This window comes from Anomalospiza imberbis, chromosome 3 (genome assembly GCF_031753505.1).
Source record: "Anomalospiza imberbis isolate Cuckoo-Finch-1a 21T00152 chromosome 3, ASM3175350v1, whole genome shotgun sequence".
In the NCBI taxonomy this organism is placed as follows: Eukaryota; Metazoa; Chordata; class Aves; order Passeriformes; family Viduidae; genus Anomalospiza; species Anomalospiza imberbis.
The window spans coordinates 88013255-88040582 of record NC_089683.1 but is presented as its reverse complement, the minus strand read 5'-3'; the positions used below and the strand labels follow the sequence as shown (position 1 = coordinate 88040582).

Sequence of the window (27328 nt, the reverse complement as noted above, 5' to 3'; positions counted from 1 at the left end):
TGAAATGCCCTCAGTGTGCTAATTTTAGTGCAGTAGGTCTGAGTTTCCAGGTGAAAGTGACAAGATGTTCTCTGGGTTTAGAATCCATAGCAATAGCCAGAGGTGCCTTTGTGAAGGGACAGGTACAGAGATAGCTGTGTTTGAAACTGTTTGTGTCTCACAGAAGAGCTCTTTCATTGCTTTTATAGATGTAGTGCAGAATATCTTGGGTGATTCATGTAAGCTGAATACCAGCCCCATTAAACATCTGCATTTTCCATTCAGAATGAGCAGTGTGGAGTCTGTACTTTCTGCACCTCTTTAGAGATAAAGTTTCATTGGGTCCTTCCCTGTAGCCAAACATCCAGTCAGGGCTGTGTGCCAGGGAGGGAGCCCTTGCAGAGCAGTGAGACAAACTGTAGTCTAGTTTTTTTCATAAAAGTTCAGCTTCTTTGGGAAGAAAGTGGGCATTGATCTGAAGACATGCCCAGGACTAAATGAAGTTGTGAGAATCTTTACTGGAATTGCCAAGAAGCGATTTCTGGCTTCATGTTGTGAGGTCTGATGTGGTACTGGCTCCACAAGCTGCTCTAATATAGCCCATATCCCACAAATGTACAAACTCAGCAGGATGCTAAAACATGACAGTGCTTGGGGATGAATGCCTTTTGCAGTCCATGCTTATTTCATTTTATTAGATATTGTCTTAACAATACCAATCTGTCTCTTCTGCTGCTAATCATCAGTGACCAAATGCTCTTGGGTTAGAACGCTTTTATGGCAGTTCAAGCCTAATTTCCAAGTAGATTTCTAGGTAAAAAGCCACTATGTTTTTGGTTTTGTGCATTGGGTTATTTTTTCAGTCATCCCATATGTTGATTTTGCATACCTGGAGATTGTGCTCTACCCAGAAAGTCCACATGGCCCTAGTGACAGGGAAGAAAACCCAAAGTGCTGTGTACATCTGTGTGATTATCTCATTTTTCATCAATTCTCTTGGCCTGACCAAACAGTCAGCTTCCAAAGCTGACACTACCAACCATCAAGATCCTAATACGCACAGAGTAATCTCTATTAAATGCTTTTGGGTTAACCCTTAATACACTGTGAGAAAATGCCCCAGATGCAGAATATTGGGATAAGTAAAAAGATACTTAGAATTTTGTTCTCTTATTCCCAAAGGGGTGACTGCTCCCATGAATGTGGCAGTGTGAAGGAAGCTGAGCAGCCACCTTGTTCTTAAGCTCTTCTTGCTTCCCTCTTGCTCTTCTGGAACAGGTCGTGTGATAGGGGTTATGTTTTGAACTGAATTAGACGAGGCTTTAAAGTGAGAATGCTCAATATATGACAAGTGTCAAGTTCTGTTTTGCCGGAAAATATTTAGTACTTATCTTTTTCCTCAAGGTGTTTCCACATGAAAGATCCCCTGTCACATGCAAGAATTGAAGCTTGTTCTATGAGCCATAAAAATCAGTCTTAATATTCTGAATTAAGGAGACTTAATTTTTCAGTCTTGCTGTTTCTCTGTAATCTGCTTTTGGCATGATTATTTTCCTTTGAGAGAGAAATGAACTGGTTAATGAGTCATATTTGAGAATTTTGTCCCAAACCATAGGTTAGGCTTTAAAACTTAAAAGTTCCCTCTGTATGCAGATGGGATGTGGGAGTCTCCTGAGAGTTCGTGATTTGCCTTTCTGTGCTGCTTTGTGCAAACAGTACTCCATAGCAGGAACTTACCTCCAACTGTGTTCTTGCAGGAATTTGTTTTTTTTGATCTCAGGAGATACTGCTTGTTTGATCCATATGCTCTTTATTAATCTTCTGTGCTGAATGCCTGAGAGAAATTGTGATAGGCAAGTATGGTCATTTTAATAAATGAAGGTGTTATTGTATCTATTTGAAATGTCACAAGAGGACCTCTTTGCTGGCTAGGTCTGTGACTCTTGTAAGGCTGCCAGGGTCTGAGAAAATTCATATTGAGAAATGGTATTTTTGAAGGTTCTTGAAGGGTGTGGTTGAATTCATACTTCTCTTATCCACATAAGAAAAATAACTATCTAGACTGTATGCTGTGATTCTTTCTCAAAGTAGTAAAGATCAGGTATCTGGATTTACAAATAAAGGAATAAGAAATTATTCTCAGCTGTTTTTGCATTCTCATTTAAATAGCTGAACTATTTGATCTTGTTTCCTGTTGCTTTTAATGATAATTTAGCTGAAACTTTGAGAAAGGATTCTTTGCTTGTGGTGCTCGTGATGTCATGTCCATCTTCTATAAAGTCGTGACCAGGTCAGAGACCTATGGCCTTGGAAGACTTTTATGTTGCATTGTTGTGGTTTTTTTTTTTTTTTTTTCTTTTTTTAAAACATAAGTGTATTAATTTTAAGTATCTGTTTTTTTCCTGTACTATTCCTTTCTCCTCCTTTTGGGATTAACAGAAAAGCAATTATTAGCTACTTAGTACCATAATTCTGCATTCTAATTTCTGGGAAAAAAAAATCTAAATAGAGAAATCAAGTGAATTACTGTAAGCATGTGATTTTTTTTGAAACTCTGAATTAGGCATATAAAAATTCACTCTTTTCAATATCTTGCTGTGCTAGAAAGAAGGATTTTTACACAGGGAGAGTTCTGCATACTTTTGAAAGCATGGCAAGAATGCCAGTGTTCATAAGTAAAATGCACTTTCAAATATAGTGGCAATGCACTTAAAGTGGATATTACCAAGTTTACTTACTTGGTCATTAGTTATCTATAACCTTTACTTTCTGCTAGATATCAGTTTTTACACATTTTGCAGAATAAAAAACTGATGGTTTGAAATTCATTCTTTTAAAATTTCTTTTTGGATTGGCATTTGTGCACTTGGTGTCACTTCTTGAGCATGCTTTTTGCTCTGTTTTCTCTTTCTGGCTAAATAGGATAGATGTGTATGTTAGGGATGTATACTGGGAAGGCTCTTCTAGGGATTCCTTAGGTCTGTAAAACTCTGGAAGTTCACAGACAGCCTGCTCACCCTCCTGGCCTAGAAGCAGTTGTTGCACAGAGGCACTGGCATTCCTGCAGACAGAAACTCTAACTTTTGAGTTATAATGGTGGTGAAGAGAGTCTGTAAAGTGCAAATTCACATTACTGGAGTATTGTATGTGTTATAATAACTCATATTTAGAAAAAGACCGTGGCTTGCCTCAATCCTGCGTAGCTGCTGTTAAACTTTTATTTGTTTTCCCTGATATTTTAGACTTTTTAGCAGCTGTCATTAATCGTGCTCTTGAACAGTGTGAGAGCTAGTTGGAAACAGGTGGTGCATGCTCCAAATATCGTGAGATACAAATGATGGTCAACAGTGTTGTTACTGAAATGTAGATTTTTGTGCCAGCTTGTGTTGGTTTTGTTTCAGCAGACCTTCTGTATTATTTGCTTTGGAGAAGTACATACAAAGTGTTAAAAAATGAATTTAGGCATAAAATTCTGCTGAAGCATCAATTTATTTTGCATTGCTATGGCTGTACAAAACCAGCATAGAATTTGCTGGCTTTATTGTAGAAGGTATGGATTAAAGCAGCAGCAGAATGTCACGACTCTCAGCTGAAAGACAGCTTTGTATGGAGCATTTCATTTAGCACGCTGCAGCTCCCACCTCGAATATTCCCATGTCCAGTGAATGTGGCATGTGTATAACTGGGAGATACATTTGCATAGCACAGTGATATCCTTCACAAGCAGGCACTTTGGGAAGGCTCAGACTTCAGGCAGGATCTGGTATTTTGTACCTTATTCCATTTGCAATGGCCTATCCTGTGGCACAACATTAGTTTTGGGTCTTAATTCGGTTTGCAAATTGAACCTTGTAAAGTTGCAGCTAAAAGTGCATAGTTTTGAGCATGCTGTAATTGAGGACTTTAGAGAAGAAGAAAATTGAGGTGATTAACTGGGCCTCCTTAATTGAATCTTATTAAACCTTTTAAAAATATTATCCGTATCTCTGTACAATGTTGTTTTGCTAATCTGTTCAGTCAAGTAAATGAGGTTGATTCAGAGTTTTCTTTTAAGCAAAGTCCCTAGACCATTAAGCTGGCTAAAATACATGTAGACTTTTGGTTTTCATTACTGTTGTAACTGAAACAAAAACATTTTAATGACTGATCCCAGAGTGTTTTGAAGTTTGTGCAACTTTGGTAGGAACGTATTTAAACTGTAGTATCAGTTGCAAGTTGGCCATGAGCCAGGGTTTCAAAGCTGTTTCAAAGTAAGATGTTGGGTTTACAGAGCGTTACAAAACAGGAAAACTTTGAGAGGGGAGAAGTACTGGAAGGTAGTTACAATAAAATTTGCACTGGTGAAATGAAATTATCTGCTAAAAGGAGACAGTGAAAATGTTCATGTACTACAGTTTGCTGCTTTGTTAAAGAGGTATTTCAGTTATTTGGAAAGAAACATGATTTTGAACTTTAATGCTTATATTAACAAAGAATTAAGTTTGCCCAAGAAATAGTGTGAGTTTTTAGGTGGGCTTTTGGTATCTTAAACTTGCATAAAATGAGATCCTGCTTCTAAGGGAAAGATCTTAATATAATGCTTACAAGATCTAATTTAAAAAGTACTTTTTGGGAAAATATTTAGGTTGGTCTTGAAAGATGATGGCAGTGAAATAGGACAAACATTAGCGTGTGGTTTTGGTCTTGGACAAATAAAATAATCTATAGCATTGCTTTTGTGGGAGAAGCTGGAGATTGTTAAAGTGCTGTAAGATTAAGGTTGCTTATTCTGTATCATACTGTAGTCACAATAATCTCTCAGGGCAAACATGCAGAAATTGTTGAAATGTTCTGGGTGATTGGGGGGTCAGTCAGGGAGGCAGGGACTGGATATCAAGAGGTTCATCATGGCCAGATTGCATTCTTGTGGTTTCTGTTTGGCTTGGGTACCAAAAGTACTGTTTACCAGAATAGTCTTAAGTTTTGGTATTTCTGTTTTATTTTTTTGTGTCCTTATGGTTGATGTGGGTCTAAGTGGCAATTAGAAAAAGACTTCAGATGGCTTCATTTAGAATATTAGAAATGGGAGCTATTTGAGCTAGGGAAAATTAGCATTTCTAGCAAAAAACTCTGGAACTTCTTAGATGGAATTACAGAACGGTTCATCTAAACATATTTGAATTTTGATGGGTTCTTTTGCATAGTTATAACCTTAGTGATTTGTCTGTAGTTGACAAAAACCAATGAAGAGTTCTTACAAAAATCCCTCTGTCTGAAGCAAGAAGCAGAGATCTGAGAGTTTCATCCCAGTTTTTCAGTTGGTATGTTTATACTCCACTTTATATATTCACCTTCTAGGCATAGTGTTCTTATGTAGAGATTTTACCTATCATGAAGGTTTTATTTGAATGCCTGAATTAAAGATTTTTACAAATGTCAAATAATGAAATGTTGCTGCCCTTCTGGGATGGGTCGGAAAGGCAGTTTGCCTTTCCTCTTCTCCCATATTCTGTCTCCAGGATATTTCTTTTATGGTTTCACTGCTGGGATGTTCTAGCCGATTTGTCCCATCTTCTAAAGCTTGTGGAGAACATTGTGTACTTACACCTTCATGTTCTGCAAATGGAAATAAGGGAGCAGATGCAGATGAATGTTTACTTTGGTTCCTTTAGCTATAGGTTACAAATATATACACATTAAAGTTGGTTTTGCTAGGCCATGAAATTAATAGTCATCTGACCACAAAATCATAACAGAGATAAAAAATTTTGCTGAAGATGCCTTGCCTCAGCTGAAGATTTTGTGTTGTTCTACACACGAGAAGGAAGAATATGTCATAATTCAGTTTAAGAAAGATAACTTCTTTTTGTGATTATGAAATGCTAGAAGCTCATCTGTAATTACGCTGTTCTTTGAAACCACTTCAGTCAGTTTTCCTTTTTTTTTAATACTTTCCCCCATTCTAATAGTCATAAGAGGTTCTAAAAAATACTACTTTCAAGTCTAATTTTAGAAACTATTTTCTTGAGACTATTTAGTTGAGATTTATTACTATTTGGTAGCACAATAGTCTTGGTGTACTGAAAGGAAATACTAACTTGATGCTAGTACTAGCATGAAGAGAAACATCTGATCTAGTCTAAGGCATTAAAAACCTTATTAGAAAGGGAAGATTTGTTTAGTATCATTTCACTGTATGATTTATTCACTACTTTTTTAAAATATTGTGATAGTTTGAGGAGAGATGAGCTGGAGATGGCAGAGGACTGAATAGCTGTGAGAAGGCAGAAAGAAGCCAAATCCTTATTTGTACAAGGCCTGCCAGAGTACTGGATGTGTATAGGAGCAATTGTGCTTTTTGCAAGTGTGGAGGAACAGAATAAGCAGGAGGAGAATGCACCATTATTAAACTGGAGAAAAGGCAAGTTGAGGAAGAATGTGGAATCTTACTATCTCAGAGTGTGAAGTTATTTGAGCCAGAAAAGCTTAACGTCTTAAACAGCAGATACTTACCTCTCTTCAAATAGTCCTTCTGTTGGCATTAATAGTATGAGCAGCTAAAAGTTCCTGACAACCATAAAAATTGGTAGTGCACTAAACTTTGCTGTATTCCATGGTTAGCATCATGTGCCAGGGAATTTTAAAGGCTGGTTGATTTCAAAGACATTAAAGTGCCAAATTTAGATTTTTATTGAATGTTCTCTTTTCAGGAGCAGACAACTTGCTTTGCTTCTGTTGTATTTCTCTCCACTGTTAGGCTGCAACTGGGAGCAATATTCTTTCTAATGAGACTCCTGAGCATGGAGCTGCAGTAAGAGCAGCAACATCTGGCTGTAATAAGGCTTTACTCTCTCTCCTGCTTTGTTATTTCCATATGCCAAATATCTGGTGGCTTCATTCAGCTGTATCTTGCTCAAACCACGTGAAGTATGGGGAAGAAAATGAAGGTGCTGTGTGCAAACCCTGGAGATGGAGGCAGCGGAGGGGGAAACAATGTAAGGTGGGAATAGAAATTGCAAGGTCAGGAATGTGTGAGGCTCTTAAGTCTTTGAGATTCTGAGGACAGAGTTTCCCAGTTCTGATGAACTTCTCTGTGTGGTTATTCTCCATATAACTTTTAGTAAGTACAGCACACTCCTTTTTAAGGGAAATAACTTCTCTAAGTTCAGTGTATTTTGGTATGGATGGGCTTTTTTTTTCCCCTCCACACCTGGGAAAGTCATAATGACAGGAGTGTTGTTTTACTAGGGAAAATTAGGATAGAGGGTAGATGGAAATTCTGTGATTGGGAATTAGTTTCTTGATGCTGATGGAGAAGAAAAGCTTGGGGGAAATATGCTGCAGTACTGACATGAACTTTGTTTTGAGAGAAGGATCTGAGGAATCAATCAAGAACAATGATGAAGAGGTTTTGGGTGGCAGTTGCATTAAAGGTAAATTTTACAAATACAGTAATTGACTTTTAAATAATAACTGTTCAAAGGAGCCATTATTATCTCTAAAGAACTGCACACAGCAAAGTTGAATGTATGGGGTTTGAAAGGCAATTAAGTAACTGAGCATTCTTTTAACTGGATCTTTCTGTTATTTTCATTGTTCTGCTTGTAATTATTGTTATATCTGATTTGACTCTGTTAAAAAGCAGGTAGAACAATTAAATTATTTAAAATATAGTGCAGAAATAAGTGCAGCCTGCTGCAGAAATGCAGACCTAATGGATATGCTTGGGTGGGATGGAAGCTGGGCACAGTCTGTGGAGGGTGAGGTCCTTCAGCAGGGGAGGGTGTGCCACTAAAATGACATCAGTGCTTCACTTAAACTTTGATCCTGTCAGTGGAAGCAAAACAAAAACTGTGTGATTCATGCAATTGTTGTCTTGTTGGGTTTTTTTCCTTTGGTTTGCCTCATTGCTTGGGTAAGTCATGAAGGTGGCTATAGGAATACTTACTTGAAATTTGGAATTAACCCTTTTTCATTTGATTTCATTTCTACTAACCTGATAAATATTGGAGAGAACTGTGTTATTTCTGTATTGATTTACATGTGATTTCTCCTCCTAAAGGTGCATGCCTGTCTAAAAACATGCAAATGAAACTAACCTGTCTTTAAAATTCTCAAGAAAAGAGACTTCTGGCTCACTTTTGTCCAGCAAGGAGATTCTTAGTTTTCTTTTTCTTGTTGAATGTTTACTTTCAGTGGCCCACTCCTGCCACTGATGATATTCAAGTTTCCAGAAACAAAATTTTAACATTATTAACCTAACAGATTAAGCAGAGATTAAGTTAGAATTTCTTAAGCATTCTTGGTTCATGAAAAGTAGAGCAAATCAGCAGACTGTGAAATAACAATCGGTCTGCCTTGAAGTTTTAATTTGGGAGTGCTGGAATGACAGATTTCTGCCTCCTCCCTGACTTTTACTTTTTCAGACTTTGCACTGCATTTTTTCAAAGAAAGGTCATGAGTAGGAACATAGTCCCCTGCTATTCCTGAGTGTTCAGAGTCTTCTCTGAGAGGAGAGTGAGTGGGGTGATAAACTGCTTTCCCTCTTTCCATTACCTCATCCTTCCACCTCCTTGTTTTTCCAGTATAAGCCAGTGTTGCAGACACTACTTTTTTTTCATCCTCCTACAGTGACCTGATAGGCAGATTGCATGTTTTAATGGTTTGGTACAAAAAGCCTAGTTCTTGTTTGTGCTGTAAAATAAAAATGTGCACTTTGTGTTTCTGCTTAGCTTAGTGATTACAGGAAGAAGTGGTGTTTGTATTTGTCTTTTCTCAGAGCTGGATGAGTATCTCTGCAGAACTCATTTCAGGAGATGAAGGGAGAATGACAAACTACCTCACTACTTGCATCTACTTTCTGTCACATCCAGCTCTGCTGCAGTCCGTAAGAGCAGGTCCTGCCTAGGGAATAGAGCAGTTTCTCAGATGCATTTTAGCTCTGTGAGTTTTTTGGAAACAGCTGCTTCCATCTGTGTCCATGTGCAGGAAGAGATGTTCAGCTGAAGAGGCAGCTTGCCTTTTTATTGTGGTGTGTATAACGCTCACATATGGTCTCAGTTTGCAAAGCTGCAGAGTATGACAGATTTTTAATAAAGCTCATTGAGCAAAATATGACTGTAAGAGTGTGTATGTTTATATTTAAAAAGAAAAAAACCAAACAGCTCCAAAAAAACACCCCAGATCTCATAGTGGTAATTGAAGCTATGACCTGTTTGGTCATCTGTCCAAATGAATTTCTGTTATAAAGGGCAGATACATTATTTTTCTTTCTGTATTCCACCCTAAAAGTGAAATACTGTTTTCTCTCAAGGTCTCCGGAGAGGGAGCCAGGGCTTTTGGCCTGCATTCCCAGTTCTGACAGTGTACCTAGACTCTATTTGCAACTGGCTGATGTCATTACAGGAAAAGTTTCAGTTCATTGAGTCTTTGCACATCAGTCTACAAAATATATTTTTGATGCAAATATATGTTTGGGCATTGGTATATATAGAGACTGTGGATTTAGTTATTAAAAAAAAAAAAGAAACCAAACCAGTAAACTGAGAAGTAGATATTTTGTTTTAGGATAAAGACAAGTGAATTTTCACTTTTCCTTCTAAAAACATCTGGATATTGTATAGTACATAGAAGTCTTTTTTTGCTTAAACAGTGGATAGTTGCCCTACTACTTGTGTTAGCTATTGCTTTGCAGCATCAGCTAACTTGGAGCCCAGGAGCCAATTCTTTTCTCAAATACTGTGATTAAACACTTGTTTTGTTTTACTTGCGCTTGCAGACAGAGGGGAAAGAATGGTGTACGTCCTACTTCTGCACCAGACAGATTAATATACTGACAGTTTAGCTTTTGTGAAGAGGAGCTGTGACTTGGAAAGCTTCACACTTGTGAGCTGTTACAGGACAAGCTGAGGTGTAATGCTGCCGTAGGTCAGCAAGAGGGAAGATAAACTGGACCTTCAGTCACCTGCAGTGTGCACAGAGGGGTGAGGAAGCATGGCATAACTAAAGTTTAAAAGCACAGTAATTATGTTAAGGTATTTGGAGCCAACAGTTAAGTTCTGGTGGTTCCAAAGGTGCTTTTGATACAGGCATAAATAATGTTAGCTGAAAAAAATGAAAAGCAGATCTGCTCAGATATTCTCACAGTCTGTTCTTATGTTTCCTGTAGAGTACAGATTTTTTTTTTTTTTAATTCATGTTTTATTCAAATGTTGTTAGAAATACTGGTTCCCTTTCTGTGATACTGTGTGTTTCAGTGATCAGTATAGACATGTCCCACTTTGAAGTGGTCTATATCTAATTACCCTGTTAAAATTCCAAGCAGAGCTGCACTTAAAAATTTACACTGAGATTCCCTCACAAGGCTGATCAGTTCAGACTGTTTACTTTCAATCCAGGTACAACTGCTTTTTAACTCTAAGAAAAACTTGATTTCTTAGAAAAACTATGTAGAAAGTGTGAAGTGGCATGGTATTCTGATAATGAGAAACTTTGTTCTGATCTTTCTCATAATTATCCATTGCAGACAAGTGATTTTCCTAAATGAGCACAAATACTTTACACTAATTTGTTTTCCATGTCAGATAAAGAGTATAAAAACATGAGATCCTATTCCTGGTGTTAATCAGGTATTAAGAGTATTAAAAATCTGACATTAGTTGCACACAAATATTTACCTTTTGTTTCAATGACACAGATTTAATTACATTTTGGGTTTTGAGGAAGGTACTTTATATTCATGTAGTAGGCAAGGTCAGCCAGATGCTTAGCCAAGGAATTACATTTCCTTGGAAAGCTGATTTATGTGGCTTTCCACAGCCAGCACAAACTGCATTGACTGGAGGCCTTGACTAGAACATCCTTGGGAGTCTTCTGTCCCATTGATAATTTCTGAGGGATACTGAAAAATATGAGGTTATTTTTGAAGGCAAGTCTGCTTCCTTCCCATCACTCCTGATGTTTCCACTGAGTAAAGCTTTTTACTCTCAGTTCTGAAATCAAGTAATTTGTTCAATTTGCATGAGCAGTCAAAAAGTTGTGTGATAACTTTTTTTTTTTAATGGATGCTGCCTGAAGCTGAGTATCGACTAGCATGCTAGAGCTCTTCATCTCCTACTCCTAGTATCTAAGCTTTATAGTTATTTTCTTAACCATTTTGCACGCATGTATTTAGCACTTTGGTATCTTTGTGAGTTCTCAATCCTTGTTTTCAGGTTAAGGCATTTAAATTTTTCATTTTTTAATAGCTTTATAAATATTTAAATAGACACTTGTTGGTAGTTGTTTTGGTGGTCATGTCTGAACTTAAATATGGAGTGTAGCTGATGTCTGCTTTCACTGCGTTGTTTCAGACTTGAAAATTTTTGCTTGAAGATACTATAGATGAAATAATAAATCTATACCAGTTACTTTGTGGAGAGAATAAGATTGTGATGATAATTCCTATTAATCTTGTGGTGTAAAACTTGCATCTTGGTCTAAAAGTCCCAAGACAACACAGTTCTGACAAGAAGTCATCATCCAGAAAATACAGGAATTAGATTTTAATGGTATCAGACAAACCAACAGAGGGGGTTACTGGTGAAACAGTGTGAAAGGGGAAAAAAAGTCATTGTTAACCTTTTTGACAGAGGGGTCTGCAGGATAAATTTTAGGGAATTGTACAAATGTTGGGCTTGTAGTCATTGGACTCCCTGTGTAATGGCAAGATAAAACTTTGCCAATTGGCAAAACTTGGTTGGCTCAAAAAAATCTACGAAAAAAGTGTCAGAAAGCTGATGGATGTCTCCAGCTACCAGTTGTTTCAAGACAGACACCTGTTTTTCACAGTGTAAAACTTTGTCTTTTTTCAAGATTGACAGATGAGAAAATTGATGTGACTGTTATTTTCAGATAATTATCCTCACATCTTTTGATTGTGACTTCTCCAAGACAGTGGTTTTCTTCCATAACCTCCATGATTTGCAGCCATTTACTTGTCTGCTGCATCCCTACTGCCATTGAAGTCCACCAGCCAGTGCACATCTGTCCCATCTGCTGGGTTTTTCAGGTGACTCTGTGCTGCTTGAACTTACAAAGCATCATCCAGGTAGAAGAATATTTGTACCTAGTAGTTTCCAAAGTTGAAGGTAGCTGAAGGCCCAAGACAGGCAAGCTGCTGTTACCCACCTGTTCAAATGGCACATTTGATTCATGTCACTGCTGATGGAGAGAAGAAGGTACAAAAAAAAGAGTGGGGCCAAGAGCTGCTCTTGGGATTGGATGGAAATCAGTGAGTCCAAGGCAGAACATGCAGCTCTCCAAGCTCATGGTGTAGCAGTACAGGGGAAGGCAAGAGATAATCTTTGTTCCATCTTCTTTGGAGTAAAAGGTGTAGGTAACTGGTAATTTGGCTTATCAAAATTTTATGTGCCCATGCTTCTCTGGTCTGAGAGTTTATTAATAGGTTTATTTCTCTTGTCTTTTCTTCCTCCCTGCTCCCTGACATGAGTTGTATGAGAAATGAGAATCTGCCCTGACCAAGGAATTTCTAAGTGGCACCTGGAGCAGGTGACACAGGAATGTGTCCAGAGAGGGAGATTCCATGAGCTTTCTGAGCAGCCTATTCCAGTGCTATTGCTTTAAAGAATATTTGAAGAAGGAACACTTTCTATGGCACTTTGAGTCAATATTCTCCTTGATTATGTACTGAAAGATTAAGTGAATTTTCTTATATTGTCAGTAATAATATTGATCCATAAGTTTTGACATTTATTTTTTCAGTGGTAAATGCGCTATAAAAAGCTGTTTCAGAATTGTATAGTGGAAAACTGCTTTTTTTTTTTTTTTTTTTTTTTTTTTTGGTTAACTTTGCTGTTGGAAACACAAAACACGTAGGTAGCCAAATTGCATTCCAGCACGACCTGCTATCAGGCAAGAGGATTTCTGCTTCAGTGCTGCAGTTCATTAAAGAGTTGTAAGCAGAAGTGCTGGAAAAGTTTGCTGTGGGCATGTGAGGGGAGATTTCTGATAACCTCAAGGCTGCCTTCCAAATGATTTTATTAATTCTGTGAGCAATCTGGGGAAAACCAGTAGGGTTTCTTTGACTTTTGCCCTCCAAGGTTGCAGTTTTTACAGCTCAGAGCAGCTATTAGTAACAATAACTCTTGAAGTGTAATTTAAAAAACCCCAGGAAGTGTGTTCCTGTTTTTCTTTCTGGTGCACTTACAACTGACAACTGCTCTTCCTTTAGCCCCTAATTCAGTGTGCTGCTGTTCCTGGAAACCTGTTTGGAATGTTCTAATGAAGTTTTTCACTTGCCTGAAGTACATCAAATGTAACACATGAGCCTGGTTTCCAGCAGAGAGAGACTTTGGTCTGCACAGAGTCAGCTGCTTCTCCAGAGTCACACTCCTGACTGGATAAGGAAGGACGAGCTTGATTTGTGCAGGCTCTGAGAAGTTAATGACTAATTCTGCTGTATTGGGAGGGTGCTGTTACAGTTGTCAGCTGACTTGTGTTTAAGGTAACTAATCCAGAACCAGAAAGTGACAGCTTTCTTGCTTTTAGTGAGGAGCATCGATGGAAATTTAGATTATAGGACATATGAACATGGAATGTCATGGTCTGCATGGATGATTGGAAGAAAGGGCAATAAGGTTTTACATCTCTTCTTGTGAACATGTTCTCTTTTTAATGTAGCTTGAGGTTGGATTTTTTTCAGATTCTCTTATTTTCATAATCATTAAATCCCCTGTTGAAGAGTAATACAAAGAGCTGTTTCAAATTGCTTTTTCTCCTTATGCAGCAGCTTTCAGAGTGTTAGCATCCCATCTAAAACTGGGCTACTTCTTTCAGGTGCCATTTCTTCTCCTGTTCCCTTTTGCCTTTGCTTTCCAGAGTTGACGTCGTACATTCTGCATTGCAGAGGGCAAGATTCCTGAGAATAGCACACTGTTTGGAAAGGATTTTATCTGTGGCCTATTGTCTGGATGTTATTTATTATGTATACAGAAATGTTAACTCTCTGTCTAAATGTTTCCCATTTTAAGACTTCCTTTCTATGCAAATTCACCTTGACTGCTCTTTAAAACTGGTTTTCCAGCTGAAAATAGGACTCTTACCTTGCTTGTCAGTGTTAACAATGTATTTATTTGCTGCATATCTGTGTAACTTTAATGCTATTATAGTTTTCAGTTCAGCTAGCTGTCTTACCTTTCTGCTTTTAATTCAGAACTGGGGAAAGCATACCTTTTAAGTCAGATAAATGGGAAAGGCAGAAAGAAGAATATTAAAAAGTTGGGTCCAGTCTTTGGTAGTGTTCAACCTTTGTTTACTGCAGTTGGGAGACTATGAAAAATTTGGCTTTTTTTTTCAGCTTCTTAAAATTTTTTTCATAATTACTGGTTTTGAAGCCAGCAGCTGTGTTACTTGATGCATCAAATTCTTAACTGTTCAGCTATGAGTTTTAAATGGGAGAGGTAAACAATTGTTTATTTTTTTCTTATGACTTCTAAAGCAACTGTTATACCTATTTAAAAAAAAAAAAAGTTAAGAAAAATAAGTGCCTACAATTTGTCAATATCCACTGTTATTTTCTAAAGTTCTATTTTAAGGGTTTAAAGTTCCAGCACTGGTTTTTAATATTTTTTAAAGATAGGAGCTTCTGTCCTAAGTAGCTATTGCTTGTTCAGTGGTCTTTTGAGAATTTAAAGTAGTTGCCTGGCTTGATCTGAAATTGATGAAATGTAACTGTATTGTAACTTACCAGTTAAGTTAGAACCATTTAGAAAGGGTTTTGTTTTCTAAGTATTTTTTTGAAGTTAGTCTGTAAAAACAAAGTTATTTTAATGAAGACTTTGAATATTACATTTCTCCCTAGTCTCATGAACAAAACTTCAGATTTGTTTTGCATCTCTTTCCCTTAGGGGTTAAATAGCTTGGAAATAATCTTACCCTAAATTGGAGAACTCAAGGAATGCCTCATGAAGGAGCATTATGGTGACTGGCACTTGAGTGTTTTGTGAGATGTGAGTGCAGTACAGGTCACTGCAATGATTAAAAAGTGAAACCGGTTAATGGGGTCTGTGGAACCTGTGTGCCCGCAGCAGCTCCTTGGTTATTTGTTCAAACTGTCCTGCACATCTAAACTTCTTGTAATAAGTGGTGTTTATGCAGACAGGTATTCTACACAGGGAGGTTGCCTGCAGGACAGAGGCAGATTTCCCCTTCCCTATCTAGACTGCTGCTTCTAGAAATTATTCATCAAAGTTTGATTCCTCTGATTTGGAAAGCTTTGTAATTAAGGAAATTCATGACGAGATAAAAACAGAAGCAGGAGATGAGAAAGAAGCAAAGGTCCATGTAAAGTGAGGAGGAATGGTGCAGTACCTGGAGTATAAGGAGAGATTGCTTTTGATAGACTGGTAGAACTGTGTGAAATGTGTTTGGCACTAACAGTCATTCCTTTGAAGTATTTTTGTCCTGGTTTTTTAAAAATTACGACTTGCTTATTTTGCTGCCTTAGACTGAAAAGCAAATTGGGACAGCCTCTGTTTTCTTCCCTCCTTTTTTGATTTTCCCATGTGTTCTGAGTCCAGTACTGAGAAACTGTAGCTCCCCACTGTGCAAAAAACACTTTTATTTTAAGTTTCTTTATATTCCTCTGCTAATTACTATGCACTTGTATGGATTCTCAAGGAATTCTGTAATATATGGAAACAATGATCTCATTTAGGTTCTTATCCCCCAAGTTTTCAGCATCTGTAAGGGGGCAAAATCCAACTTTATCAGATGGAATAGACACACAAAGAAATGTTTACTCTGATAACAAAAGAGGCTCAGTGCTCACTAAGATTTTCTGGAAGGATTTTCTTCAGTTACAGTGCATAATTTGACAACTTCAAAATAAAGAATGCTATAATAAATTGATACATTTATTCACAGCCTCAGCTAAAATGACACTATCAATGGCTTTAGCAAGTTTGAATAGTCTTCTGTCTATCCTTAGCAACATATTTCTGTTAAGCAGGAGGATATAACTCAGTGTGTGCTTACAAAAGTAGGAAAACTGCTTTTGTCTCAGAGGACTGTGTAGTATCTTATATGTTTACATCTCCATTAGATTTACTGTAGCATGACTTTCTGGACTATGGGGTTGATTTAATAAATAAACATTATATGGAGCATTTCTCTTGTAGGTTACTTTGCTGAATGTGTGATGCCAGCAAAGACCAAGCTGACTTCCCTCTTTGATACCAAGGACTCAGTTGCTCCTATGGAGACTCCAAAAGATTCAGTAGGCATAAAAATGCATTTTTGTTTTTCATGTTGTTTATGCTTGCATTTTGTTAGTACTGCCTTCATATTTTTGATTAAGCTTTTACTGAATCCTTACCTATAATGGCAATTTAACTTTTCAGAAGATAAATTGAAGTGACATATACAGAAAACTAATTTTTCAGTAGTGCTAAACATTTCCAGCTTTAGATGCAGTATAATCATGTCTACACTTTATGGAAAATGTACATCTGCAGTTCTCTAAGGAATGTTTCCTAATACCTTTAATGTTTATTATTGTACATAGGGAAGATATACATAATCCCTCTGTGTTAGAAAGAGCCTTCAATTTAAATTTATTAAAGATTACTTTCCCCTGTCAGGAGGAAAGTGTCCCCTAAATCCAGTTCCCTCCCATGAAAGCGTGAGAATTTCCCCACTGCTTGGGGTCTGTGCAAATCATCTCCACTACAAAAGAGCCCTGGCTTCTTCCATTTTAGGAATCTGGGAAGGGTAAATATTTAGAAGTGCTGGCATAACAATAGCAGAAGTAGAAGGAAATTAAAGTTTGGGATCCAGTGCTTTTTTACCTTGGGTAAAAAAAAAAAAAAACAACACCAGCTTTTTGGTAAATTGGTTAAACGTTACAATTTTCAACTTTGGAGTGGAGTACAGAATCCTATGTAGAATAAAACACCCAGTTTTGAAAATGTCCTTTATGTTCTTGTTTAGGCTTTTTTCTTTTTTTCTTTTTTTTTTTTTTTTTTTTTTTTCTTTTTTTTGGTCAGACCAGAGTGTGTTGTTACATTTCCTTTCTGGCAGGTTACAGGACCTAATATTTCATGAGTAAATACTAGCACTGTTAAGGGAACAAGGCTTTTTATGGAAGACAACTGCTGGTATGAGAAATTCTTGAATATAAAGCTCAGGGGCTGTAGGTTGAATGAATATATTAAATAAACTGAAATTAAGACCATGGCATAGAAATTGATTTCATTATAGAACTCTGGTGTTTAGGTTGCAAAGTAATTTGCTTCATAAGATATTTTCTGTAGAATATCTTAAAGAGTTTTCAGCATCTGTTGTTTTCAACAGCTGTTCAATATTGAGCAGAAAGATTCATCTGTTCTCTGCACAGCAAGAAAAATGTATCCTTTATCTTGATAAATTCAATTGAGCTTGAGTAACTCTTTGGATATTAAAACCAGTTTTCCTGGTGTGTTTCACTTATCTTTGGGAGATTTTTGGCACCATGTTCAAATACCTAAATGTGTCCAAAGACTGCAGTCTGTTTCTGCCAGAATTTTCTGTGTGACTTATGAGCCTATATAAAGACCTTTATAGTAACTTAAGCTGATACTTGGCTTGTGTTTATGGAAGACAACTCCAAATAATCCTTTAACTTAATTTTGAGCAATGTTGTGTTTTTCAGAAAGAGACTATATAGAGTTGGCTGGATAGAGAGAACAGTACTTTTGGAAAGAAGTTAAATGTTTTGAAATTAGATTTATATTTTTTATCCAATTTAAAAGCTAAAACAAAAAAATTATGCATTTCATTGTAGAAGGAAACAGAGTTTAACCTCCACAGATAGTAGACTGCTCGGGTAACTTTATGTGATGCCTCAGGGCTCTTAGCTCTCACTCAGCTTGCTTCAGCTTGTATGGATCTTCAGAAAAGGCAGGTTTCCAGTTAGTTCTATAGTTCTAAGCTTTACCATCACTGTTCTGTTTTAATAGTATTTTTTTCATGTCTCTTCCTATAATTTTTATTTTTACAGTTTTCAGATGGCAGATAATTCGGCACAGCCCCTGCCAGATTTTGTTGAATTTTAGATCACCTAATATCTGAAGGCTAGCAGAAGTTGCTCTGCAAGAGGTGCTACACTCCTTTAATACAATATAAAATAATATTTAGAGATAGTTTAGACCACTCCAAGACTTCAGTGCCTAAGTTTCTTTGCATATTTCTCATCATTTTGGTTGCCTACTTAATTTAATACTGATGCCTCTAAGTTTCTTTAGCAGGATGAGAAACCCTTCAGTATTTAAATGCCTGTCCTTTCTTGGCTTATTCTTACTGAAAGTCCTCTGCAAATTCTGAATACTGAGAGTATTCGCAAATTCTGAATTAGAACAATTCAAAGAAATTCTTATTTCAGTGAGGTCATTTGCCCAACCTAGACACTGGAGAATGTGGTCATTTTTTCAATTTAGACTCCCAGTGACAAGAGGAAGTGGAAGAATACAGTCATACTCCTACCACAAAGATACAGAGACTAGCACAGCACAGAGCATGTTTGCCTTCCTTGTTCAGAATCAGATATGTCCTATGCAAAAGGTGATACTGAATCTTAGAGTTGATTAATCAAGCTCTTTTTCCAGCCTTTTACATCTAGTCTAATTGTTGCATGAGATATATTAATTATGAAAACAAAACCCCTTACAATAGTAAGCAGAAAAAAGAAATTACAAAGAGAACTTAATTTATAATAAACTGAATTTAGACCAAGAAACTACACTCTATGGTAGGTTAGTCTCTTAATTGCAAATTAGTATCAGTCTCCTTCAGATTCAAGGTCTCTGGCAACTGTGGAATTTTGGTAATAGTTCCACGGAACTCATGACCAGGGTCAATAGGATTCTATGATCTTTGCACAATAGTGTTCCACTGGTAAAAGAAATCATAAACAGAGCATGTTTTAAACCTATTCAAGGCTTGTGAGACTATGAGAACTCTGTTAGGTTTCTGTTCAATACTAATGAACAGGGCTCAGTTGTGACAGGTGACCCTTATTTGGTGTAAGATTTACCATGACCATTTCATAGGGTGTTCCATTTCTTCCCCAGTAATTCAGTTATAGCCCTGTTTTACCTATCAATTCCTTATGAACCAGAAGAATTCAAGGTGTTAATTTTACACTGTGTAAAAACAGACATTTCATAGTGGGTTTGGCTAGGATGGAATGGCATTACTTCTTGGAGTTCTTGAAGTAACCTCTGACAAAGTAGATCAGAAGGGAGGGACAGCAGCATTGAAGGCTCTCATTGGTTGTGGGGGGAGTGGAGAGCTTAATGTAAGCAAATGTGACATCCAGTCCCTCTATGGTCCCAGCAGCCAGGCAAACTGGTGTGCTGGGGAGCAGACCTGTGCCCAGTGCTGTTCCTGCCAGTGCCCCAGTGCCACTGCTGCAGCACCACACCAGTGTCTGCTCATGCCCTGCAAAGCTGGGATGTAATTGCTGGGCAGCTGTGTGATAACCCTGAGAAAGGGAAGACTTGGATTTAGTGCTGAAATCCAGCTGAAGGATTTCAAGCTGAGGTTTCTCACCAAGTAGCGGACTCTTCACTACTCAGCTGTTTACTGGACTGGGATGAAGTGCATTCTTTTTACTCCTAGGAATGCAAAATTTACAGGACCAAAGCAACAGAGAGCACCAGTGAGAGAAACAAGACTTTATAATCTGGTAGTGAGGTCACTTCCTTGGAAGGGGGAAACACAGGCTGGACTTTGAGGACTCTGTATTTACTTTACATGAAACAGTGCACAGAGTTTACGAACTGTCTTGGAAGATTAGGCAGAACTAAGTGTAACCTGTAAAGTGGTGAATTGAACAATTTCTGTCGAAGGTGCTTCATCAATAATTGAGCAAAACTTCAAAATGGTGGTAATAAACATAGAATGAAAGTAAGGTTTTTGTACATGTGGTTTCTTGTTTTCTTCAGATTCTTGATATTGCAAAATTGATTTATTTTGTAATAGAATTTTCTGTGGTGAAAGCTTTTTTTAATCCTATTTTAAGCCTCTGTATAATCTTATTTTAAATGTGCTAATCAAGCTATGGTTTGTGGACTTGCCAGAAAAATTATTCTTGATTTGTGTTATAGTTCAAAGTGAAATGAGCATATTTAAAATCAATAGAAATTCTACATCCACATCTGTAGATATGAAACATTGATGTAATAGTGGTGCATGCCAAAACTCTTCTATTTCCCAGTTTATAACTTCAAAGTGAAGAAACGAAGATGTATTGTACTACAGTGCATGACTAGATTATGGTATTAAAGCATGTTCTTTATTATGGTTACCTCTAATTTAGTTGGTTTCAGAAACTCAGTTGTTATTAGCTAAATTTACTGTGACAGTTTTAGGTTTCTAGGAAGCTCCAGTGACCTCTGTAAAGAGGTAATTCAGTGAACCTGTCACTAATAATTTCATTCTGCAGCTAATAGTAAGGGGTTTAATCCAGAAATTATTAATTGTGCCCCCCTTCCCTGAGGGAAATATTTCTTTCCACCTTTAAATATAAGGAGGAGTGAGCATAGGAAATTTAACATAACCTGTTATTTTATTTTGGTAATCATGAGGCTTTTGTGAAGTACTGTGCAGAATCAGTAATGCACAGCAGTTTTCCTTGAATTATGTCCCTGTGAAGGTTTCACTGCTGCCATTTTAATGGAATATAGCTTTATCTGCTGTCTCATGTGTTTACCTGAAAACTAGCTCCTGATGGCTGTGGAGTCTTTGGGGTGTGTTCTGTGCACAAGAAGCCCGACTGTTCTGAGTCATGCTCTGAATGATAATCTGAAGAGCATCAATGCTTCTGCTCAGTGTTCACAGTGGCCATGCAAGGAGCTCAGTACTGCAACCTGTGTGAGGACAGTCATAGCAGATAATGATGTCACTGAACTGTTGACTTTTTTTTTCTGAAAGAAAAAGTGCAGTCATTCAACAAAAAACCTGGGAAAATGTCCATCAGTGCCTTTACCAATTGTACCCTACTATGTTTTAGTATTGAATTAAAATGCTAATCACTGACTTGTTTTCCGTCTTGTCCTAATAAAAGAAAGTCCTGTATGTAGGGAAGTGGAGTTTCAGTTTTTAAGTGTTTTGAACACAAGTCCTTTGTTTCTGCTTTGTTATTTTGTGAGAATTCAAAACTAGTTCAGCAATAACTTTTTGTACAGAAAAATCAGAGGAAGAGATTGTGCATCATGCTTATCCCTATGATTTGCATTTCTGCCTTCTAGTTTTATTCTATGTACTGCATGCTTTTTCTTAAGCATTTTTAAAGTTTCTCTTTAGTCCTGTAAAGCCTATTGCTTCTGCAGTTTGTACTCTAATATACACAATATATGCACATGTTCTTCTAAGTGAACAGAAATCATCAGTGCCACTGAAAGAAATGCATCTCCCTCATCTGGTTATACTTGCCTGCTGTAGCCACCATCCTTATGCCAGCAAACAAGCTTGTACAAGTATGTGGGGAGTTGAATTTAGAAAATTTATTTGGATTAAAACTAATCTCTGAAGAGGAAGTATGTGGGTGAACATGATGAGCACATTTGCGTGATAGGCACTTCCCTCTTAAAATTGCCGCCTAGCTCTGAAATTCTTTGTCCTCTGACCCTGGGCCAAGCATTCCAGGTTCCTTTCTCTCCCTTCTTCCCAGCCCCCTTCCCCTTGATATGTGTGAGCAGCTTGCTCACCCCGGGTTTATAATGTGCCAGTAACCAAGGAGCTCAGGGTCACTCACCGTGCACAGTGTCAGTCCTGCCTGGCAGCTCACAGTCAGCTGTACTGGAAAAGTGGAAGGAACACTGGCTAGTAGTACAGTCTCTTCTAATGCCTGATAACTCTGTGTACCTTTGGGTACTGTGACCAGATTCATGTGATAGGTTTTTTTGTCCTCTGTGAGGAAAAACATGGATGTGTTATAGGAGTATGAAGAACAAGTCATGCAATAGTCAATGGGATGGTTCCCTCAAGGTTAGATTATTTGTGGCATTGTTTCTAAAGCAAACTCTTTGGGAAAGATTTTTTTTTGCTGGTATATTTATATTTAACTTGTTTTGGAAAGGGCATATGCAAAGATTAATATATTCTGACAAATGGAGCAACCTTACTGAGGCTGGTCTTTTAATAGCTGGTCTGTGAGTTCTTGCTGGGAAGGTCAGTATATTTTGCATGCATTTCTCTTTAAAATGATATCTGCTGGTGACTGTTAAATCTGTAGACTAAACAAGGCTGTTCTGTCAAGTAAGATTTAAAATTATAAAAAGAATATTCAGGTTTTCATATCTGAACACCTGCTATAAAGGTTCAATGGCCTTCATTAAAATTTCTCAGCTTCATTAAAATTGACAGTGCCCATGCCCTGGAACAGGTACATGGTGCAATTGAGGGAGCTGGAAGGGAGGGAATTACAAAGGGACCAAACTTCCCTTGGAGGCATAGAATGGCTGCGCAGCTGCTGCTGCCTGGGGTTGCCAGGAGTCTTCCACAGCTGCTGTTTCCTTGTCTCCATGTCTGATATGGAGGTACTTGGCTGGTGTTAAGTTTGTACAGCTGTGGTACTGCTGGCATATACCCAGGCACTCCTCTTTGCCAGGATATAAAAAAAAAAAAAAACCAACTGCACAGTTGTAGTCTCTAATGACCAACACTGACTAGTGTTCTCTCAATTCTCATAGCCTGGCTTCCTTTGCAGACGGGTATCAGTCTTGCTGCTTCAGAGTCCTGATCTTCAGATCCTGGGTATGGAAAGATACTGTGCTCCTAAATATATTTCAGCAGCTGATCCTCTTTAGATTCATTAATTCTTGTGTGAAGAGAGTTAACCTGATACTAGAGTTCATATAATCAGTAGAGAACCAAATCCTATTTCAATGAATCTCCTAGAAACTGAACATTTATAGTAATTGGATAAAATGGGAAAATCACTATTGCACAACTGAATTTCTACATACATCACAGAATGTATAAAGTAATCTAGTCAAAGTCTGCTCTTGAATTACATCTTTAAGTAAGTATCCAGCTGTATTTATTGACTGTAAATCTCAAGAGGTACCCTTAATCTTAAAAAGTACACAAGTACCTCACCTTAACTATTTTGGTCAATGCTGGGTCATCTTCTGTGTAAAAATCTGGTTTATTAAATGGATCTCATGCAGAGAAGCAATTTATCTGGGTTTGTATTACAACTGTAATGCAATGTTTCTGTACCTTGTGCTTTTCTAAAGGATTTTTTGAGTCAAGCATTGGTCAGGAAGGTTTGCGATTGCAGTTTTGCACTGACAACACAACTTTTATACTGTACAGTCAGAACAGTGTGGCTCCAGGGAAGCTGTGTACAGTAGAAAATGCCAGATCAGTTTTTTGAGAAGACACGCCTCACAACCCTTGGGCATAATACAAAAGGAATAGAGATAGCATAACAAAATCCATAGGGGAATGTTACATTGGTGTTTTATAGTTTAGACTTGTCTCAAGTTTTTTCCCCATAGAGTATCAGGTGAAATGGAAGCGTATCAAACTTGGTGAAGAGTTTGGGAAATTATGTGGCTTGCATGATTGGCAGTAACTGTATTTTAGTCTAAGTAGTGGGAAATCATAGGCTTCTGCAGAAATCTGACATCTCCTTCTAAAGCCATGGAGGTTGGGGCTCTGAACAGTCTGGTTCTTGATTTATCTGAATGTATGAGGAATTCCCAGGCTCACATCTGTTAGCTAAGAGACAGCCAGAAAAGATTGAATTTGCATTGCAGGGGCTGTGTTTGGGTAAGCCTGTGGCAGGCAAGCAGCCTGGTGAGCAAACATTGAGGATGTGCTCAAATACCATTTTCTCCTGCCTTGTCTGTCAGGCATTTGTTAGTGTGTCAGTAAAGCTTACTTCAGATAAAAGGTCCTCTCTGGGCTCTAGCTATGCTTGTTTACTCCAAACACTTAGATCTCTCTTTTTTTCTGGGGAAAAAAAAATATTAGCTTTGGTGCTTATTCCACTTTCCTAATGAAGAAAGGTGAAGGTGTGATGTTGGTTGAGCACAAAGGGAAGGGGAGCTCTTTCATGTATTGTTTGAAAGTTTAGGCAGCTAATTTTGAAAATCTTTAAAAAAACCAAAAAAGAAGCCGGTAGGGATTTCCTTTCCTCTTAGTTTTACTAAGCCAAGGGCGCTAGGCTAGGCTGAAGGTTGAACATGCAATAGGTAGAAGAAATGTTTCAGAAATGTTTCAGAATTGCCACTGTTACCTAGTTTACTCATAAATGAATAGCAAGAATCTTCTACTTAGCTCTGTGAATGAAGTGAACAGCAAAATGAATAGTTTTCTGATATCTGCAACATAAGTTTATTTTGCACACAGCTGTTAATATTGCATAATCATTATATTGCAATTCTATTTATTCAGTTGCAATAAATATGGATGTTACATTTTTAGTTTCCCTAAATAAAGTCCAAAACAGTTGTCCCTATCTTAAAAATAATTGATATCTTTTCAAAGAATCCCATATATTGCAAGACTTTGCTGTTTCCTGAACTAAGAATATGAATCTGAAAGTGTAATCTGAAGGTGACATTTCCTTTGCTTCCCTAACTGAAATGGAAATAGTGGTATTTGTGGTTTCTGAACTGTTGCTATATGAATTTTTCCAAATGATGGGAGAAATACAGTTCTTTGTTACTCCTTTGATTACAGACAAGTTAATGTGGTGGTTATTAAAACAGTATTAAGAAAATACATTTCTCCTGTCATGGAAAAAAAAAATTACACTGCAATAGTTGCTTTCACTGCCATCAGGCTGGTGGTTGTACTTTAAGTGCTGGTGTAGTACAAGTGGTAGAATTACTGCTTTTTATGTCACTTGTTTATTTTATGTTCAGATAAAGCATTCTGTTAGTTTTTCCCCCTAGTCAGTCTGGACTGTTTTACAAGTGACATTATACATGTGTGCACTTACATAAGATACAGTTAAATTTAGTTACTTCATAGTGGAAAAGGTACACCTGTGCGAAAGGAATGTGAATGAGAAAATATAACTGTGTGTAAACATGTTTATGCAGCTGTATTTTAATGTAACTTATTAATGGAGCACTCTGTTTAGAGAATGAAACTTTTACAGCTGAAGACAAGCTATTAAAAGTTTCTTCAAAACATTGTAAGCTGTAGATAAATCAGAAGTATAGATATTCAATTCTGCTTCCAGATTTATTTGGTTTTTTAACGAGTTTTCTTCATATTAGTATCTGAAAACTATTTGACATGCTAATAAAGCTGTCTTATAAATTTTCCATATTAAAGCTTTTTTGCAGATTATTAAATCTAATGTTTTCTTCTGTTTTTCATGATTAATACACAACTTTCAGGTTTTTTTAGTAATGTAAATAATTTCATCCAGTGTGGGGAATTTTAAAACTTAATAGCTTTTCAAGGCTTTTGTGTGATGTGGGACTTGAGTTAACTGTGGAGCCTCAGATAAGCATTTAAGTTCAGAGTACATGTGGTTTGGAAACATGGAAAATAAAAGGTTTATGTCTGTTAGATGTCCACCAAAGAAATAGTCTTTAAATTTATATTAGTATTTCTGTTATGTAAGTAGATAAGACAGTCTTGTATGCCATAAAACTCAGCCTTCACATTTAAAATCTCAGTATCTCAATGAAAAAAAAGTTAGGGAAATGCTGCCAGCGACTTGTTTCAGCTGGGGAAAGAGGCAAGGCTCTAAATTGACATTATCATACTTCGAAAGCTTCTTAAAAAAATCAATAAAGGCCAAAAAATCAATAAAGGAAATAGTTTAGAATCAGGCTGTATTTGTTTGCAGATTCATACTAAACTAACTTTTTCATTACACTGGGGACTAAGAGGACATTGTTCTAGGTACATCATGGACAATGAAAAACCCTCTTTGCCCACAGAAATTTATTTCTGTGCTTTGACTTTCAGTGTTATTTAAGCTGATGTGGCCTTAAATATCCAGTTTCCAGCATATTAAAAAGAATGTGTTTGTATCTGGTTTATTGAACGTAGTGTGTGGAGTTTAAACTTTGCAAATTCAAGCCAGATGTCTTTTGCATATCTTAACCCCAAACAACCAAAACAAACAAACAAACCGAAGCCCAAAAAACAACCACAATGAATAGAGCATGAGCAGTGAGCATGTCTCAACTTTTCTCCTGTCACTAGTGCTGGAGAAAGACTGCTTTACAGGGTTTAAGATTTCTCAGCCTTTCTCCAGGTTATCAATTATGAAAGATTTTTTGATAAAGTCTGGATGAGTGGAAGGTGGAGAAGTACATTCAATTTATTTCACGTCCTCTATTGATCAGACAATATTTCATCTCTGTGGATGCAGCAGTCTGTAAGTGGAGGACTCTACTTAAGGCTTCTGCCATACGTATATGATGATAACGTATCAGTTTTGCTTATAGTACAACCTGTAATTATAAGAAGGTCTGTCTTCTATACTTCAAGGGGAAGAAAAAAGTGTATAGAAGAATACCAGTGTAAGAGGATGTAGATTTTAGTACCTTGAATTTCAGTCACTGCTTTTTCTTCATCCTGTGTCTCAAGTAAATAAACCTACAGATTGAAGTGCCAGATTTCTTTTGCTGGATGCTTTTGTTTTTATATTTTGCAATATTTCCTTTGATCTCTGGATGGGTAACAGAGGTTGTAAATTTACGCCAATGTTCAGAGGCTTCCAAAGGCCAATTTTGAGAGTTTTCAACTTCATTTCATTATGGACACAGGCATTCTCTTTTCAGGTTCAGTTTATGCTTATGAGCAGACAGTTCACATTTGCATGGCTGCAGTCTCAGATAGGTCACTTTGTGTCTTTGCCTCATATTTCTGGACCTAAGAACACTTGGGAACACCGTGTAGGCTCTTGGATCTCTCTGCAGGTTGTCAGGTGTGAGGACCAGTGGCAGTCTAGACCTTGTCATCTCTGATGGATCAAGCTGACTCAGCCCCAATAACTTCTCAGTGCAGTGCTGGCATGTCCCAAGTGCTGCTAGAAGCTGGAAGTTCCTGGTCTGTGCCCCATGTGCCTCTGGGTAATTAAAGTAGGTGCTGCTACCTTAGTATTACCTCAAGTGTTGCACAAAAATATACTTTAGTATGAAAAGTAGTAAATGAATGGTTGGTTCCTACCGTATTTTTCGTGCTACATTGTTTATTTTAAAAGGCATTTGGTAGAATGCCTACTGTGAGTACTGTGCTATGGCATCTAAAAGGCAACAGAGACTTTTGCATCCAAGTAAAAAAAATCCCACTAGTCAGGAAATTCTGTATGTGGATAGGAATTGTAATAAAAATTCAATGTAGCTGTAAT

The 27328-nt window shown here is 37.3% G+C and overlaps 1 protein-coding gene across 6 annotated transcripts in view; it reads left to right on the top strand.

The window, feature by feature from the left end:
- DISP1 (dispatched RND transporter family member 1) overlaps positions 1–27328 on the top strand; it is an 83344-nt gene that overhangs the window by 13478 nt on the left and 42538 nt on the right. The window contains exon 1 of one of the 6 annotated variants that reach the window (XM_068185566.1): positions 21796–21984. The exons of the other annotated variants lie outside the window; for them this stretch is intronic. Coding sequence (XP_068041667.1) covers positions 21971–21984 — 14 coding nt within the window. The 5' untranslated portion in view covers positions 21796–21970. Of the gene's footprint in view, positions 1–21795; positions 21985–27328 lie in introns of those variants that run through there. 6 annotated transcript variants of the gene reach the window in all.